This window comes from Bactrocera dorsalis, chromosome 2 (assembly GCF_023373825.1).
Source record: "Bactrocera dorsalis isolate Fly_Bdor chromosome 2, ASM2337382v1, whole genome shotgun sequence".
NCBI lineage: Eukaryota > Metazoa > Arthropoda > Insecta > Diptera > Tephritidae > Bactrocera > Bactrocera dorsalis.
The window spans coordinates 58,243,575-58,263,861 of record NC_064304.1 but is presented as its reverse complement, the minus strand read 5'-3'; the positions used below and the strand labels follow the sequence as shown (position 1 = coordinate 58,263,861).

Sequence of the window (20,287 nt, the reverse complement as noted above, 5' to 3'; positions counted from 1 at the left end):
AACTTAGCCCTTCCTTACTTGTTAATAATCATTTTCATCAAGTCGGTCCAGCTTATTGAAAAAAGCTTGACATTTTCGGATTACAGGCGTGTGTACAGGACAACGTCTATCGGGTCCGCTAGTGCTTATATAAATATTGATAGGAAACAATACAACTCACTTGGATTTCCGCCAGGTTTTGAGGACAATATGAGTGTATGTGGATAGATTTGGGTGTATATGCGTCTCGTGTACTGTTCTCCCAGTCCTTTGCTTGTGCTAACTTTGTAGTGAGCTTGTGATGTTGTTATTCCCGGGCTGAGTAATTATTTATGGATATATTTTTGTAGTTTAGTTCTCAAGCTTCGCGCCCGCTTTGTTATTTATTTATTTATTTCGCGCCCGTTCTATTTATTATATTTTTGTAGTTTGCATCTTCTTTTTTGGCTTTTTTCTTTTTGGTAATATGTATGTATATCTACAATTTGTTTTTATTTTGCTTATTTTTTTAATTGTTGATTCTCAAGCCACTCTCTATTTTAGCAGTATGTTTCAAATCTCCATCATGTTGAAATACGATTTCCTCTATTGGGTATGCACACTCGTTAACAATCTCAGGCAAATATGTTTGAATAATTATTAAGAAAAGTACCTACACGTAGGAAGTCAAAACTTTTGGTATGCATGTAATCAGAATACTGTCTTAGGTTAATAAAGCAATACGGTTTATTGACACCAAAACTGCTGTTTACCAGTGAGACATGCCCACACCATTTTCCGATGTCATTAATATGACTTACCATCAGAAAGGTAACGATTGATTTATATTTTATTAGACCAAATAATCCGTTTGCAATCCTCAACTGAACAATATTTTCGTTCTCAGAAGAGCTGGACTCGTGCAGTAATAATTTTTTTGGACAACGCAGGTTTCTTTTGTTTAGAAGTTCCGGTTGTTTTCTTAGTTTCATATAACTTAATAATACAATTTTCCAAATTCTAAAAAATTTTCTTAATTTTTCCTAAATTAAATTTTTATATAAAATACTACAACTGAATTGGCAACGTACGGACTGTACTCTTTAGTAGGATACTTACAAATGGTAAATTAAGGGGGTGTTCTACTCTAGAATTTTGAAAAATTCGATTTTTTTCATATATTTAAAGTTTAAACCCTTAAGAACATATCCTCCAAAGGATTTTTAAAAATTAAAATTATTCTAAGAGCTACAGTTACTTTAGTGACGCAGTACCTAGCCCGGTAGGTAGGTAGACTCACTGACCCTGAGGTAGGGACTATAACAGCATCCTTACTGATTAAGAATTTCTTTTGATTTTTTTTTCAGACCACCAGGAGAGTCAGGATCAATGTCACCAGGATGCGCCATTCTTTTTACACCTGTCTCTCCACCCCTCTAATTATTTTAAATTTTTAATTGTGTATAGTAAGTGTTTTAACAAAATATCATCTAACGAATTACCAGATTAACAAGTTCGGTCTGAATACCCCTATTGCCTTTTCCGGAAAACTAACGGTCAATAAAAATTAAAGTGTACTAGGATTGGTGGACACAACTGGATGAATTAGTTTCTTGTGCTTTTACCATGAAATTAGTGGTTTATGCTTCTTTTTATATTTTTTTATATTAAACATACAAACAGTTTTAAAATTAAAACTTTGAAGCAAATCGGAATATTAACTACTTCTTAACAGCATCTTATGTACAAATTTGACAAACATCCGATCGCTATTTCTCGTCACTGTATATTTCCAATCGAACTTCTCATATACTTGACACTCTTAGTTCTAAACCCATTTCTGGACACGAAAGTCCTTCCTCCTGTGAATTATCTTGCTAATTCAAACCTAACGCATAACGAACTCCATCCCATAATTATATCAGAGAATTATTGACTTGCCACATTGGTCTTAAGTTATATCCGCATATTAATGCTTCAAGCCGAAAATCCCTCACGCAACACATGGTCCGCCAGGAAATTTATATTCCCCGACATAAGCATAAAAGATAAGGACACAGATTATTTGACTACAAAGACGGAAGCAGTACTTCCTGAGCTTTGTGCTAATCTAACAAAGGCGGCTTTCCACCAAAAAACAATTTTTGATAATAAGCCACTCACAGTCCTTCCACAAGATACCTCATATTTCACAGCCATAACTTCAGAACATTTTCTCAAAGTAGCACCCATTCTAGTTTTCCCTGAGCCAGGCGTGGTGTCGGTATTCTTATATTAAATCGACGGGAAACATTTAGAATTCTCCATAATGATTTCAGCTGCTGGTGGAGAGATGAATACATAAACGATCTCCACAAAAGATATCGTTGGAAGACTCCTCAGCAAGTGCCAAGACTTGCAGATTGTGTCCTCATTCAAGATGATTTTCTACCTCCTACTGAATGGCGGCTTGGTGGCATAGAAAAGATACATTACGGCTCCAACACATACGAGTACGTATGTACGTAAAACGGAACGCTAACCAGACGGCTCATAAAGCTGTGCTTTTTTCCAACCGTAGGCAATAGCGACACATCAAACAATCAACCGATATTACCACAATAATATAAAATAATGAAATGAACACAAAAAACCGACAAACACGCCAATAAAAACCTTTCAAAATAATAAAATACGCCGATTCATTCGTGCCACATATCGTGGTACGATCACCGATGTAGATTTGTTTGACAGATATGTATAATCAAATAATTCCTTTATAAGGATTAACATGGACGTGGAAACGCCAATGACAACAACGCTAACCGTTCGGTCAGCTACCAATGTTCCAATCACCGGGCCTACCCCAATGCCCCGAGATGCAGTTGCAACAGCACCTGCAACCTCATGGTGGTCCCGGACCACCACCAACGCCATCTTCACTGCTCTCGACCACACATCGCGGTATTCGACCGTTGCAACGATAGCAAGTTGCCCAGGCACACGGCATTGTCTGAACTATCTACCACACCACACATGCGACTTAAGAGTGTGACCGTCACACCGCGACGTCAGTCGGCCATCTATTCATCGCAGCCGTGCAACACCATCTCAACCCACAACTCGTGCCGTACGCCAGCGGTTTATAGCATCGCACATAGAAGCATTTGGTCTAAAAAACCGGACCAAATTATTTAAAGTGATTTTATGAATGAAAATGGAGAAAAATGAAGGAGGAAGGAGGGTCAAGTGTTTGCCCAATTGTAGCTATTTTAGGCGCAAAAATGAATAAAACATGTTCTGCAATTTTTAATGAGTTGGCCCAAATATTGGCGGATATATCTAGATAAATCGAAAATCTTTATATTATGTATATGGAAAATATTGGCCCGATTCAGCCCATTTTCGATATGCAGAAATGCCATTGTCAGGAAATGATTCTGTCTGAATTTCTATTGCATATCTGACATAACTAGCGATATTTTCGATCAAAAGTCAACTATAGGTACGGGGGTCCATATTTTCGGTAGCTAAGGGCTTGAACATTTTTGGTTGGATTTGAAAAAATTTTGGTCAAAAGGTGGCATACTTAAGGGAATTATTACCGCCACATTTTAATCCGTTATATCAATTACTTCTTAATTTGTGTACTGGAAAGTGAAAGTATCAAATGGAATTTTAAATTGTGGTATATGGGAAGGAGTTGTGATTGTAGTTCGATGTCGCCCGATGTCGCTCATTTTCACACAAATATTAAATAAATAGAATATCACATACTAAATTTAGTCGAAATCAGTCTGGCAGGTCCTGAGATATGGGATTTCATCAAAACGTGGGCGGTGCCACGCCCATTGTCCAACTTACACAACGGCTCCGATAGAGCCCCCTTATACCAGCTACTATATATACAACCCGTCTAGAATAATTTAGCAGCACTTCACGCAACACAAAAAACCACTTGCAATTTCGAGAACAATAGAGAGTATTGCGAATAAGGACGTGCGTATTGAACGAAGTCTACCTTCCGACTACTTGTGTGGCAATATAGCGGGCTGAAGGTCAATAATTTAATCGGTTTATTGTAGTACGGTTACTTAGGTACTAAAAAATTAAATTGATTAGCATTGTTGGAGTTTGTAAGCGGCGTCGACAGCCTAGAACACAGCCACGTCGCCCCACGTGTTTTAGGCTAGTCAGTCGCCTAAGGGGGCCCTGCTGAAATAGGTATTCTATTAGCCAGTGATGTCATACTACAAATAAGTTTTAAAGGTGTTAAGAAAATTTCAACCACCTTTTAGCATATAATAATACTCCACAGATTGACTTAAAAAATATGTCAAAATTCCCTCTGAGAACCCCAAGATTAAAGAGACAAGTATCTAAACCAACCAAATAACCCAAATTTATTCAAAAATATTCCGAAAGAAAAATTGTTGTACACTAATTTCCTTAACTTCGAAAAGAAATATACAACAAAAAAACTGGGGATCCAATGGAATAGAATATGTGATCAGTTTTCAACCGCTACGCAGTTAATATCCGCATTACCCAACTTATTAACTCTTTCTTAATCTAATAACAAAAGTCTGTTTTATCATCTGTGGGAAAATCTCGAACCGCAAGATGGCTTTCGCCAAAATAATTCAAAAATCTTAAAAAAATGTTGAGCTATGGCCCGCTACTCCTTACCAAATTAGTGCATATGCGCTTAAACTTAACAAAATCGTTCAAAAACTCAAAAAATCGGCAGTTATCTTACAAATTGCCTAATAGTTGCCCAATTTTCAAATACTTATGTAAGTATGATAACTCAAGAATAAAGATAAGGGATCACCATATTCCAAATGCGGTACAGTGACGTTTCTATACTTACAAAAAGCAAAGGTTGCTTTTGTTATATATATCCAAGCGCTCTTCATAAAACTTCAAATTTATTATGAAAAAACAGTATTAACGCGAATGGAAGCTGATCTGAATTCATGGCCACTTGTAGGATCCCTCTTTTAATAGCTGTAACCCCAGAGAATTTTCTCAAAGGAGCTACTATTCTGAGCCAAATGAGGAGTCTTTATCTGTAATAATGCCGATGGTAAAGTAATTCTCAGTAGGCCCCAATGAAATTAATTTATATAAACGCGCATATAACACATCCATAAGTCGTCAAAGCTAAACATCCAATAATCACGCATAATGAAGTTACAAGCACCAGTTCCCAAATAAAAATAAATCAAATGCACTTAAAACCAACAAATTGATTCCTATGTATACAGGTAAATTCGACTGTCTACTCCAACAGCGGCATGCCGAAATATGTTATATTTCGCCTAGGGGGCCAAGGATGTTTAAATAAGTAAAGTCTCAAGTACATCTCTATGCGTCACCAAAATGGTATAACCTAATATGAGCTGCCATACATTGTCGCTCAACTGAATAGGTTCATGATCTCAGAGGTAGGAATTTATCTATAATTCCTAAACCAATTTTCCGATTTACATAGTTTTCTTTTCCTTAATTTTTAAATCATATTATAATAAAATGGTGAAGAAAGTTTTTCAAAAGCATATTATTTATCCCTTATTTATTCCTTATTTATTTATTCTTCTGAAAGGTTAACAAAATCAATGATTTTTTTCTGGTATAGGTTCAAACGTAAAAAAATTTGGGTGTACCACATAATACCCAAAATCAAAATCCCCAAATCAAAATTCCCAAAATCAAAAGCCCCAAAATCAAAATCCCCTTTTTCTGTGTGAAATACATTGAAATTAGGTTTAAAATCGCCGAGGGAATTCTATACTCAATATTATATCTAAAGTTGAAGTTCACGAGATATTTTATGTTTATGGGCCTTTGGATCATGATTATGGGCGTTGTATTACATGATCGCCACTATTTTCTTTTGTCACAAGAACACTTTTACACATTAGGGATTTTCTTTGCGCACGCGACCAGCGGAACTCTTTCTTCTTTTCATTTTTGGAATGAAAATGGTAATCAAAACCATCCAAAAATATTTTATTACTTCCTTTGTTTGACACATTAACCGCGACTTCCATTTACTTTAAATTTAAATATTATTTAACGCGACATTTAATCAAAAATATAACTATACAATTTTAATCACAATTAATTACACGTAATGTGATAAATAATATGAAAAAATGCATATGGTAAAATAATTGTAGAAAAGGTAACGGTACTATTTGTATTTTAAGTCATACATATGTATGTACATATATTGGCTAATGGATGACAATGTTATATTATGCTCTGATTTTCTATATTCTTTTGTTCTCTACTCGATAACAATGCTGTTGAAAACCAAAGTTTTCTTGTCCTCTGCAGCCGTCATGCAAGAGTTTTGGGTTCAAATCCGGGTCTGGGCCGCTTTTTTACATACTATTTTTTTAGCTTTTTAGTTCGCTAAATTGATGAAATAATTATTTTTTTCCTCTAAATCCGTCATGCGTTCCCGTCTATATCTATATATTGTCATATATGGGTACATATATATGTAACCACGAATTAAAACTCAACTAAAGAGCGGTTTTACTATTTTTATATGATCTCTAACAATATTTAATAAAAATAAAAAAATGGGGATTTTGTGACACTGCCTCAAAAAAAGGTGAGGATTTCGTGTTAGGGGATTTTAAATTAGGGGATTTTGATTTTGCGGATTATGTGTTTGGGGATTTTTTTCAGCTGGGGATTTTGTGTTTGGGGTTTTTTTTTGGGGATTTTGTGGCACTCCCAAAAAATTTAAATTATATAAGTAACTTAAGATAATTTTCATATTTTTGGCACTTAGCTTATACTTAAGTGCATTTCTAAAGTATTTTTTAATAAGTTTAATAATGAGTGAATCCGCCGTTTTTCGATATAACTTCATATAAATGATCGGGAAGCGAGCTGTACAAATTTTGGAGTATTTGCAGCGAAAATGTTGTCCAGGCCGTTATAATTGCCGCAACTAAAGTTGTTTTGCAATCAAATTGCCTGCCTCCTTCATAGTATACCCTGCGCGATAGCAACCCCCATACGTTTTCCATTATATTAAGGTCAGGTGAATAAGGGGCCATTCGAGCAAGTCCACAGTTTGAGCCTTATTCCACTCTTTTACCACCCTAGCTGTATGAATAGTCCATTTAATAATGTGAAAAATATTGGAATAATGAGGAAACGCACTCTGTATGATAGATTTGTAGGTTTCCGCGTTCATTTTGGTAACAAATTGAAGGTTGCAAGTGCCAAAGACTGATACCGACCCCCACACCATTAGGCCTCCTTCACAGCTATGGCGACGGCTCAGGAAATACTCTTCCTTTCGAAGATCGTGATAATAATAGTTGTATCCATCAGGACCGTCTAAATTAAATTTTTTTCGTCGGAAAAAAACAGCTCATGTGCTTGCGCGCAAAGAGCAGTCGTAAGACTTTTTTTTAGATGATCAGCCGACGAAATCACACGTTTAACTGTAGATACACAGGCTGTAACACCGCAAATTTCTTTAATTTTGGGTGCTGAGAGATGTGAATTGGACGCAGCTCGCACAATATGCCTCCTGACTGCCGCAGAGGTGGCGTGTTTGACTCCGCCTTACATGTTTTTGCCATATTCTGCTTTGTTTCTCAAAAAGTTACTCACAACGTTTTGGCTTCGACCAATTTTTTGAGCGATTTTGCGATGGCTAAGACCACTTTCACGATAGGCTTCGATTCGGCCTCTTTCATACTCGGATAATTGTTCTCCGCGTCCCATTTTTCATTTAATTTAAAGAATATATATGAAATAAAACGTTTGTATCAAAAATGTGTCGCCACAAGGCCAAGTTTAATCGCAAACTAAAAATCTTTCAGCTGAACCCATTTAGTTGAACCAAAAAATTGCTCAGAAATTAGCGATATAAATAGCAAAACAGAATTTGCAAAGTAACGGTTCTTTACTAGCGCACACTGATTGACAGATATACAGTATAAAGTTAAAACGTTTTTAAAAATCATGCGTACGATCAATATGTGATGAAAAAATCATGAAAATGCAAGCGAATTTATGTAAACCTATTCAGTCAATCGACAGTGTATATACTACATGATCACCAATACACCACACCTGGGAACAAATTGGAAAACATCATAGTCGATGCCACCACAGTTGTACACAACAGCAACACTGCACCTTTACACTAACCCGCTTAACAAAGAGGACAAATAGCAGCATCGTCAGCCACATTCTGCATATAAATAATGAAGTCTCTTCACTTATAATTTTTTAAACTTTTATTTCTCCTGCTATGCAGGAGCAGCCAAATCTTTTCGATTACAGAGTCGGTCTTAGACTAACTATTTCCCTAAACAAAAGCCAATTCCTAACTTAACGCTACCCTAAGCGTCGCTGCCGCTACCACTGCGGTTCGCCGTTGTTGTCGTTATTGCTGTCACACGCTACTCTGCAGACAAAGCGTCAGCACTTTCCGTACCTATGGAAATGTTATTGTCGCTGATTTCGCATACTGTTGTTATTGCTGTTGTTGTCATGCGCGGAAGGTAAGTTGCATCGTAAGCACTTCGATGCACTACAGGTGAAATGAATAAGCAGATGGTGTTTGGCTATGTGTGTTAACTTATACAATTCTTGTACACTCATTCTCATCGTACCGCAACCCCCTTTCAACTAGTGTTGGGGACTATCGAATGATTTCAACTATCGATGGTTAATAACTCAATGATTTTGACTATTGAATTAATTCATTCATTCGATTTATTTATTCAAATTTAATAACTAACGACAAGTCGTGCTCTTCAAACAAGTATTTTTTTCGTTCATCTGGTCAAACTGGTATTTTATTAATTTTTATCATCATTGAATGAATATAAAGGTTTTTATTATTTAATTAAATATTTGAGAGAAACTTAAAAATAGTATAACACAGTAAAGAAATTCAAAATAAAATTATATAAATGTAAATATAAAAAGTATGTTAGAAAAACTATTAATTAAATATCGAAATTGCTATAATTAAAATATTGTACTAACAGCCTGTATGACAACAGCAACGTATAAATTTAGCGAGTGAGCCGCAGTGAGTGTGGTGGTGCTTTTGTACTTATCGCTTTTTTGATATTTGCACCATTATCACTTCCTATAGCAACTTTTCTGATAAAACTTTTCTACTCGTCAAAAATGTTTTTTTTTTTTAATTCTAGGGCTTTATTTTGCGTATATTTTTGTGATCCAAAAATTTCTTTAATTGACAGGACAGTGGGCGCAAAATTATCCAAATAAAATGACTAACAGATAAACAACAGTTCTGGCTGCCAAACGTCCACATGTTATAGAAATGTATGAAATATTTTGCAAAATGTTTTGAAGATTTTTCCGTGCTTCATTATATTTTGCTAGCAACATCGTGTTGGAAAGAAGTTTTCTGTTTGGGGTGGAATACCAAGGCTGAAGCTTTTTTGTATTTTCACGGAATCCTTCATTTTCGACAATATAAAGTGGTAGTAGATCTTTTGAAACCATTTTAATAAGAGATTCATCGATACTTTTCTTTTCAGTTTCTGAAAGCTCAGATCGCGCTCTTGTAACAAACAACTTTGTATGTTTTGCGTTTTTAATAATTCACCACCTGAAATATTTCTATTAGGTATTGCTGAAGAGCTTGTCGCATTTTCCACGTTCACCGGTGGTATCAAAGAAGCACTACTTATCCCTCTTTCAAAAATGTCCTTTGATATTTCTGAATTCACATTTCTTTCCATTATAGGTTGGCATATATAAGTTGCTCATAAGAGGTACTCGCTCAACTATCGCCGAAGGTGTCTCTTCCACACTAAGTGATGATGGATGCCTTCAGAAAATATTGAAATTAAAAATTTTATACCAATATACCATATATTCTTGCGGTATTTTTATTGAATCTATTCGTGTGGCACCCATACATCGAGCTTCTTAGTGACTCCAAGCTTCTTCAAATGGTTTATAACGGTTTGATGACTAGTATGCCGGGTCTTTCGACGAATTCAGCGATTTTATCGCAATATTCGACGACAGGCCTTCCGGAGCGTGGCGCATCTTCGACCACCTCTACACCAGAACGAAAACGTTGAAACCATCGTCGTGCAGTGGAAATGGAAACTGTATCGGGTCCATAAACTGCACAAATTTTATTGGCGGCATGAGATGCATTTTTGCCTTTATCGTAGTAGTACTGTAAAATATGCCGTATTTTCTCTTTATTTTGCTCCAGGTTTGTGACGCTTTAACTCACGAACGACTTAAAAGAAACGACAACCAATCAAATATATGTATAAGTTGCGATCCAATTTACATGTTTCACTATTGTTGACGCAAACATTACCGACAATTAAAACGGTTAAGTGCATGTATACATAATTGCAAATTTGAATCGCAACCAAGCTGCCAATTTGCTTAAATCAAAACCATTTAATTGGAATTTTTTCCAATCTGTCAATAAGCTTGGCAAATATCTCCGGTGATCACATGAATCTCGTTTAGTCATCTCACTTACTTGTGGACCACATTACTCATAAATCTACATAGTAGAATGAATATTTTTACTTAAATCTATTTTTAGCATCTATTAACTTCTACTATTCAGAAATTCATTCAATTTAATTTCCATTAAACATAATTTAACATAAATCATTCAACTTAATTTTTAAACACACTCAATTTAATCATTATTTGTACATTTGCTGTATATAATATTATTATATGGTAAGAAGCCCTTGATGGAGGATGGAGTCATGTCTAGAAGTTCACGCAAGTGAGGAAAGTTCTCTGATCGCCATTCACTTGGGAGTGGCCAGAAACGATTCTTTTGCATATGACTCAAGCAGCTCACGACTTCCGGTCTTTGACCAAGTATCCTCTGGGTAGCCTAACAACATCCGTTTGAAGGCGAGCTAACGTGAGAAGGCGAAACATCCCCTGCATAGGGTTGTGCGCTGGGTTTGGGACCCGCAACGTAAAAAAAACACCCCCAATGAAAAGGAACAACAAGCCTCGGATGAGTGACCCCCCTTTTGATGACGACCATGGCAAACGGAAGAAGGACTACGAATTGAGTGCATGCACCTGGAATGTCCGATCCCTTAATTGGGAAGGTGCCGCTGCCCAGCTGGTTGATGTCCTCGTGAAAATAAAGGCTGACATCACCGCCGTCCAAGAAATGCGATGGACGGGACAAGGACAGAGACAAGTGGGTCCTTGTGACATTTACTACAGTGGCCATATAAAGAAACGCAAGTTTGGTGTTGGATTCGTGGTGGGAGAGAGACTCCGTCGCCGAGTACTAACATTCACTGCGGTGAATGAACGTCTAGCCACAATCCGCATCAACATATCGCTGATTTGCGCCCACGCCCCGACGGAAGAGAAGGACGATGTGACCAAAGATGCCTTTTATGAGTGCTTGGAGCGCACTTATGAGAGATGCCCCCGCCACGATGTCAAAATCGTGCTTGGCGACTTCAACGCCAGGGTGGGCAAAGAAGGTATCTTTGGCACTACGGTCGGTAAATTCAGCCTCCACGACGAAACATCCCCAAATGGGTTGAGGCTGATCGACTTCGCCGGAGCCCGAAATATGGTTATCTGTAGTACTAGATTCCAGCATAAGAAGATACATCAAGCTACCTGGCTGTCTCCGGATCGAAAAACCACCAACCAGATCGATCATGTTGTGTTAGACGGAAGACACGTCTCCAGTGTTTTAGATGTGCGTGCGCTCCGAGGTCCTAACATCGACTCGGACCACTATATTGTTGCAGCCAAAATTCGCACCCGCCTCTGTGCAGCAAAAAACGCACATCAACAAACACAAGGAAGGTTCGACGTCGAGAAGCTGCAATCACAACATACAGCCGAACGTTTTTCTACTCGGCTTGCACTCCTGCTCTCTGAGAGCACTCATCAACAATTCGGTATAAGGGAACTGTGGGACGGCATTTCAAACTCCTTACGTACAGCTGCAACCGAAACCATTGGTTTTCGGAAAGTGCAAAAGAACAGCTGGTACGACGAGGAGTGCCGTGTCGCAGCGGAGAGAAAACAGGCTGCCTACCTCGCAACGTTACGATCGACCACAACACGTGCGGGATGGGATAGATACCGAGAGTTGAAGAGGGAAGCGAGACGCATTTGCAGACAGAAGAAGAAAGAGGCCGAAATGTGTGAGTACGAACAGCTCGATAAGCTGGCCGACAGGGGTAATGCTTGAAAATTCTACGAAAAGATGCGGCGGCTTACAGAAGGTTTCAAGACCGGAGCATACTCTTGTAGAACCCCCAAAGGTGATCTAGTTACCGATGCCCAGAGCATACTTAAATTATGGAGGGAACACTTCTCCAGCCTGCTGAATGGCAGTGAAAGCACAACAACGGGAGAAGGCGAACCCGATTCCCCAATCGATGACGATGGAGCAGACGTTCCATTACCCGACCATGAAGAAGTTCGAATAGCAATCACACGCCTGAAGAACAACAAAGCGGCAGGGGTCGATGGATTGCCGGCCGAGCTATTCAAACACGGCGGCGAAGAACTGATAAGGAGCATGCATCAGCTTCTTTGTAAAATATGGTCGGACGAAAGCATGCCCAACGACTGGAATTTAAGTGTACTATGCCCAATCTATAAAAAAGGAGACCCCACAATCTGCGCCAACTACCGTGGGATTAGCCTCCTCAACATCGCATATAAGGTTCTATCGAGCGTACTGTGTGAAAGATTAAAGCCCACCGTCAACGAACTGATTGGACCTTATCAGTGTGGCTTTAGACCTGGCAAATCAACAACCGACCAGATATTCACCATGTGCCAAATCTTGGAAAAGACCCGTGAAAGGAGAATCGACACACACCACCTCTTCGTCGATTTCAAAGCTGCTTTCGACAGCACGAAAAGGAGCTGCCTTTATGCCGCGATGTCTGAATTTGGTATCCCTGCAAAACTGATACGGCTGTGTAAACTGACGTTGAGCGGCACCAAAAGCTCCGTCAGGATCGGGAAGAACCTCTCCGAGCCGTTCGATACCAAACGAGGTTTCAGACAAGGCGACTCCCTATCGTGCGACTTTTTCAATCTGCTGCTGGAGAAAATAGTCCGAGCTGCAGCACTTAATCGAGCAGGTACAATCTTCTATAAGAGTGTACAGCTGCTGGCGTATGCCGATGATATTGATATCATCGGCCTCAACACTCGCGCCGTTAGTTCTGCTTTCTCCAGGCAGGACAAGGAAGCAAAACGAATGGGTCTGGCAGTGAACGAGGGCAAGACGAAATATCTCCTCCCATCAAACAAACAGTCGTCGCACTCGCGACTTGGCACTCACGTCACTGTTGACAGTCATAACTTTGAAGTTGTAGATAATTGCGTCTATCTTGTAACCAGCGTAAACACCACCAATAATGTCAGCCTAGAAATCCAACGCAGGATAACTCTTGCCAACAGGTGCTACTTCGGACTGAGTAGGCAATTGAAAAGTAAAGTCCTCTCTCGACGAACAAAAGCCAAACTCTATAAGTCGCTCATAATTCCCGTCCTGCTATATGGTGCAGAGGCTTGGACGATGACAACAACCGATGAGTCGACGTTGCAAGTTTTTGATAGAAAAGTTCTGCGAAAGATTTATGGTCCTTTGCGCGTTGGCCACGGCGAATATTGCATTCGATGGAACGATGAGCTGTACGAGATATACGACGACATTGACATAGTTCAGCGAATCAAAAGACAGCGGCTACGCTGGCTAGGTCATGTTGTCCGGATGGATGAAAACACTCCAGCCCTGAAAGTATTCGACGCAGTACCCGCCGGGGGAAGCAGAGGAAGAGGAAGACCTCCACTCCGTTGGAAGGACCAAGTGGAGAAGGACCTGGCTTCGCTTGGAATATCCAATTGGCGCCACGTAGCGAAAAGAAGAAACGACTGGCGCGCGGTTGTTAACTCGGCTATAATCGCGTAAGCGGTGTCTACGCCAATTAAGAAGAAGAAGAAGAAGCCCTTGAAAATGCGGTTCGGTTTGCTACTCACAGCCACCCCACTCCGTGTGCTACCTGTCGTCTTTCAAATGTAAATTTATTTCTTTTATAATTAACGTTAAATTAAATGATTGCACACTTTAAATACGTAAGCAATTAAACAATCGTTGCTACTTTTATAAAAAAATTTGTTTTAGTACTGCATGATGTGGCAGGTAAAAGGAGAAGTATTTACTTTGTACAGTTTTCACCAAGGCTGACTTCCTCCACTAATATATTTCAATTATTTTAATTTTTTTATTGAACCAAATCTAAGTAAAGGCTTTTGAAAAAGGAATGTGCTTGATTTCGTAATTTCTTTAATATTGTATGAATAATACGCCTGCATCCACATCTTTACACATTAAGCTTTCATACTTTACTAAAAACATAAAATTATTTTGAATAAGCCCTTCTTTTTGTGATAACACCTTTGTATACTCTAGAACCGCCTAGTAGGGTTAATATACATACATATCTCACAAACCACTAAAAGTACATACTATATATCGATCAAACTGCACTCGGAAGAGGAAGTTCTTAAACCTTGCTCATACAGTATGGAAGTGCCTGATATCGTGTTATAATCAATCCCTCTCCGTCTATAACCGTTATCTTGAATACTAATAAAAGTGTGAGTAAATAACTCAATAATTAAATATGACCTTACTTTAAAGATGATGAAATATACGATTTCACAAAAAGTAGAAGCCCTAGAGAGGCTAGTAGATGAAATCGAATATTTAAAGAACTATTTCACCAATACGAACTAAGGTATGTTTATATTATAGTTATAAGTTACATTCAAAATTATTATCCTACAGATAAAAAAAATTGGTAAAATCAGATTAGAACTCTTTCTACTTCCCATACATATCAATTTTAAATTCTTTATTGACCGTAAAGCAAAATAATCTTACTTTACAGTATAGTATAAGTAGCCTAAATATAATATTTCATCGAAAATATCGGTAAATCTGTAAGGTATTTTTTAGAAAGGTATACCCTTTCTGGAGATAATATGTCGTGATGCCCAAAATCGATAACATCGGCTATATACTTCCTATATCCCCCACATACCTAACGGAATGATTATCCAACTTACGCTTGACATTATACCGCATGTACCAGTCAAAGATTTCTTAACGAAATTAAGAAAGCAAATCTCTCTAATGGCAGTATGTCCTTGTTCCTGAAATGACTAATGTTGTTTTAACTCTTTGTTATTGTCCTGTGGTCTTTGAATACAATTATGGAACGAAAAACGTATTATGTTATCTATTTAGGACGATTGCATATCTGTATTGTACTGAACCCTGGACAGGGTATACTAAATTTGTCACGACCTGAGTCGTTTTATAGAAATGGAAAAACTCTTATTACGATCTTTTTGTAACTAACGTCTTAATATTTTCACAAAAATTAATTCCTGATTCCAAGGGAAAATAAATGAGTGGAACATTTCAAAAAGCGAACCAATCTAGAGTACCAGCTCTGGTACACTACTACACTACTGCTCTGTGCGACGCTTTTGAACGATTTGTACGGCGTTAAAATACAATTCGAAAGCGAATCTTTGATATGTATTCATTACTGTTAAAGAAAAAGCTCACTAACTTATGGATTTTTTGCGCTTCCTCAAATGAAAAAAATAAAAAAACAACAGGGTTACAAAAAATTAGCACTTCGAAAGTTGCTTGAAAAGTTATTTTACCTCTCGTTGAAATTTCTGTCTTTAAACCAAAAGTATAACTTTTGAAACGTGTGCTTTCGGATGTAATGTCTTCAGAAAATAAAGTGCATGGATAAAGGCCTATAATCTCTTTACTTAGGCTATGAAGGACAACTTGTTAACAAGTTGAAAACAGATTCATTGAACGGTTGCAAGAGGAATACAAAGGTTATGATACCCAATGAACACTACAACCGACGATAAGGCTCAAGAGGTACCATCATCAACCATTTATTGCAGTAAGAAGAGCATATTCGCGAACACTTTCAGTAAAAGCTTTTTGAAAAACAATCCTTTGATCGGCGTTGTGCGCAAGTGGACGTTCCCCTGTGTTTATAAGTTCTACGATTTGGAGCGAAATACACATGCAATTTACATATATTTGTGTTATCCAGCATGATAACGGCTATCATAAACTTAAAAGACTTCGATCCTCATGCGAACATTGGAAGATTATGAAAAAGAATGTTTTCGTGCTGATCCGCCAGTTTGGGTTGCCAATATTTGTTTAACAATGTCTTCTGCAGAGAAAAAATTACCGCAGCTGTTGGTCATAAAATAACTAATCGGGATAATTTGAACTTGCAAGACTTTGTTCAATATCAAAACCTCATACATGGTTGTGTATGCCTTACAGAGTGTTATTTCAACACCATACATCCATCGACACCACAAACATTTTGTAAATGAGTGAATTTCCGTTTATTATTGAGTATACCAGCTCCTTTGCACATCTTTAAATAAATACAAATAAGCATTCTTAAGTTGCTGCTTGCTGGGGTTATGTAATTAATGATATGTATAAACAAATCAAACATAGAATTATTTAAAACAATGTATTTAATAGATACTAATTAATCATGTCGATAAAGTCTGTAACTTTGGACCTTAGAGCAATCGCGAGATATAAATTTACAAAAATACAGTTAAAGAGAAGTTCAATTAATAAATCTCCCTCCACCAATATTAAAAGAAGATTCTCTACGGATGGCGCAGTCACTGAAAACTAAACATAAGGAATATTTTGGTCATGCAATTCTGCAGCGGGGTATAGTTAAGCTTCTTGGTAAGCAGTTACAATCGTAAGGCTATACCCAATTCCTATGTCTACGCCCTCCTAATAACAGTGTCTGTTTACAAAAAATGTAGCTGCGAGCAGGGGTCGGTCTTGAAACAAATGGCTCGCTATATTATAAAGGAGCACATATTCGGTGTGCGATTTGTGGTGGGAGAAAGACTTAGTCGTCGAGTCTTGGCATTCATTTCGATGGATGAGTGTCGAAACGCAATCCGCATCAGAGTAAAACTGTTCAAAATAACACAGATTTGCGTCCACGTCTGTCCTATCCACAAAAAGGGGTCCCACAATCTGCGCCATATACCGTGGGATAAGATTCTTTAACATTGAATATAATGTTTTATTGAGTGTAGTGTGTAAAAGACTGGAGCGCTCCGTCAACAAACTGGTTGGACCTTATCTGTGTGGTCTTAAACCTGGAAAATCTAATATAGACCATATTTGCAAAACACTCGTGCACCTCTTCGACGATTTTAAAGCCGCCTTCTACAGCACGAAAAGGAATTGCCATTGTGCTGCTAGGCTTGATCTTGACATCCCCTTAAATCTAATACGCTGTATAAACTTACATTGAGCAACACCAAAAGCCTTATCAGGATCGCGAACTACCTCTTCACCCGTTCTACACTAAATGAGGTTTCGAACAAGGAGACTCTCTATTCTAAGAATTAAATCTATTGCTGGAGAAAATAATACCTCTTGCAGAGCTAAATAGAGAAAGTAAAATATCTCGAATGGATCTGGTTGTGAACGAGGACAACACCAAATATCTCCTGTCATCAAATAAAGAGTCATCGCTATCGCGACTTGGCTCACACGACACTGTTGACAGTCTTAACTTTGAAGTGGTAGATAATTTCGTCTACCAAGTAACAGTATAAGCACCAACAACAAAATCAGCAGTGAAATCCAATGCAGAATCACTCTTGCTACTTTGAAGTGAGTAGGCAATTGAAAAGTAAAGCCCGATTTCGACGAAGAAAGCCAAACTCCATATGTCCCCCATTATTCTCGTTCTGCCATATGGTGCGGAGGCATGAACAGGCTCCTCTATTTATTTTTAATTTTTCAGTTTGATGTGAGAAACCCCAAAATTTGTTAAAATATGAACTATGACATGTAGTATTGGTTAAGTATATCGATACTTGGGCAGCATTTAATATCTACTCGTAACCTTTCCTTGACTAATTGTTACATTATTTGCGACCAAGTTCTATTGATGACTTTAGGAATTATTACTTCTTAATCGAATCATTTCTTCTAAAGCTTCACTGTTACATGGGGTTTTACCTGTCAACTTTGAACAGTCCAGTTCTTCAATTCGAATACAGTCCAAAGATCTACGACGACTAAGTGCTACATAAGCTTGTCCAGCAGCAAACAGTCGAGAGCCCAGATAAATTACTGCATGTTCTACTGTACAACCTTGCATCTTATGAACGGTCGACGCCCAAATCAGTATGCTATTTAAATGTCACTAAAACTAGTTGTATATAGACGTTGCATACTTTTAAGCGCATCTTTCTGGTGAGCTGCTTAAACTTACTATCGACTTCCTACAGTGTCGCTCAAATATTCTACGTTTCAGTACCACTTAAAAAAGTTACAAACAAACATACATACATACATACATACATACAAGTGAAGCTAATAAAAGCGTATTAAAAAGGAACTTGCAAAAGTTCAAATGACCATATGTATGTAGCTCTGTCATCAACGTGGTCGTTTCCTAACCTAGTATCAACAACTATCAATTAATTTTAGTTATTGCACTTGAATAACTCAATTTTTTAAACCAGTGCTACAGGATGGAAGAGAATAATAAATCGTCCTGTGGTTATCCTAGTCATATCACACATGCTTATTTCTCGAAAATTTGTTTTCATATATTTGCTATGCTATGTTTACCTTGAGGCGTCAAGAAGTTTTGCCTTTAGTATTGCATTCTTATCCGGTTTGGGCAATGTCGACACACTCACCGCCCTCCAGGGAGGTCTTTTAGTTTCCCCTTCTTTGTCTCCACTTTGGTAACTTCCAAACTCTTTTATACTTTTTGGGCTCCTTGAAGTCCTATATAAAATAATTCTTTATTATTTAACAAGAAAATAATATCTTAAACAACCTGTTTTGCGCTATCAGATTTTTTGAAACAGGAGACTCTGCAAATGTTTTGTTATCTTCGAAACTCTGAACCTCACTCGTCTCGGACGACGAGCCACTGTTATTTGTAGGCGAATTGACTCTGCTCATTATTTCACTATTATGAATATTTTAGCTGAATTTATTTAAACCCAAAACGTCCATTTAATGAAAAATAAATGCTCATATTAATTCTTTATTTCATGTAAACTATCTAACTGCAAAATGGAAAGAAACAAATAATGAAAATTAATTTGACATCACAGCTGTTTTGATGTTTAAAAACAATAAGAAACCACACCAAAGGTAGTTACATACATATATAAGAACCTTCCCAACGAACACATTTTATAAACCTTTTAATTGATAATACTAATTTAGTTTATGTAAGAAGAAAGTTTATTTTTATCTAGCTTAACAACCTAACAAACTGCAAGGCTTTGTACAAATGTTTTGTTTAGTGATCTACGTACATATATACGTATATTATCTCAACATCTTTAACAATTTCCTATTATAGCTTTTGTATTTTAAAGTTTTTCTAACCAACTACCATTATACGTGGAAGTAAACCCCAGAACTGTCTGGCGATATCAAATATGAACATATATTCGTACGATGGAGTGAATATCTAAATATGTCCATAAATACACAGCTATGTATGCTAAAAATACATTATTTCTGTTTCTATGGAATTTATTGATATAAAACCTTTTCATCGATAAATCGAACTATACGCTTTAAAACTACATTGCGAATATTAACTTACACATGCAAGAAAAATAATAAGCCACAAACACAAAAGTGCTCAGAATTTTCTACCATACGTGTAATAAATGCATATTTATAAACTTCTTTAACCAGTCTTAAAAATATGTTTTCTGGAAATCTGCGTGTGTTATCTCCCGTGCCCATTGTGCTCTTCTGCATTGTAGAGCACACGATAAGGCCGGTTTTGAATTATTCGGAACCGATTCAGCGGGTGAAGTTCACTGTTTCGATTACTCCTTTATATGTATATAGTGTGGGCCAATGTTCCACGTTCGTACTTGTTATCCGACAGTTTTTTCTCTAGTTTATTTTAGGATATGACTCTCGATTTCCAGAGGGTCATAACTGGAGACGTATCATGGATTTATGTATTGTTATGACGTAGATATCAAAGTTCAATCATCGCAATGAAAGCTACCGTGAAAACTCCACTTCTTACACATTGTTGTTCGTGGACGAATATTTGACCAAAGCAACACATTAACTTTCATTTTCTCATTGTCTGGAAAACTACACATACGCAACATTCATTTGCATTTATTTCGAAAACCGTTAATCCAATTATAAAAATATTCTTAACTTTGTGTG

The 20,287-nt window shown here is 37.4% G+C and overlaps 1 protein-coding gene across 2 annotated transcripts in view; it reads right to left on the bottom strand.

Moving 5' to 3' along the window:
• LOC109579259 (uncharacterized) overlaps nucleotides 1-19,619 on the bottom strand; it is a 118,734-nt gene extending 99,115 nt beyond the window's left edge. The window contains exons 1-3 of one of the 2 annotated variants that reach the window (XM_049448079.1): nucleotides 19,482-19,619; nucleotides 18,912-19,146; nucleotides 18,698-18,859 (exon numbers count right to left, since the gene is read on the bottom strand). In XM_049448079.1, the coding sequence (XP_049304036.1) occupies nucleotides 18,698-18,859; nucleotides 18,912-19,039 (290 nt within the window). In that variant the 5' untranslated portion in view covers nucleotides 19,040-19,146; nucleotides 19,482-19,619. Of the gene's footprint in view, nucleotides 1-18,697; nucleotides 18,860-18,911; nucleotides 19,147-19,246 lie in introns of both variants that reach the window. The other variant, XM_049448078.1, reaches the window with a different exon arrangement.
• Between the last annotated feature and the right edge of the window lie 668 nt (nucleotides 19,620-20,287).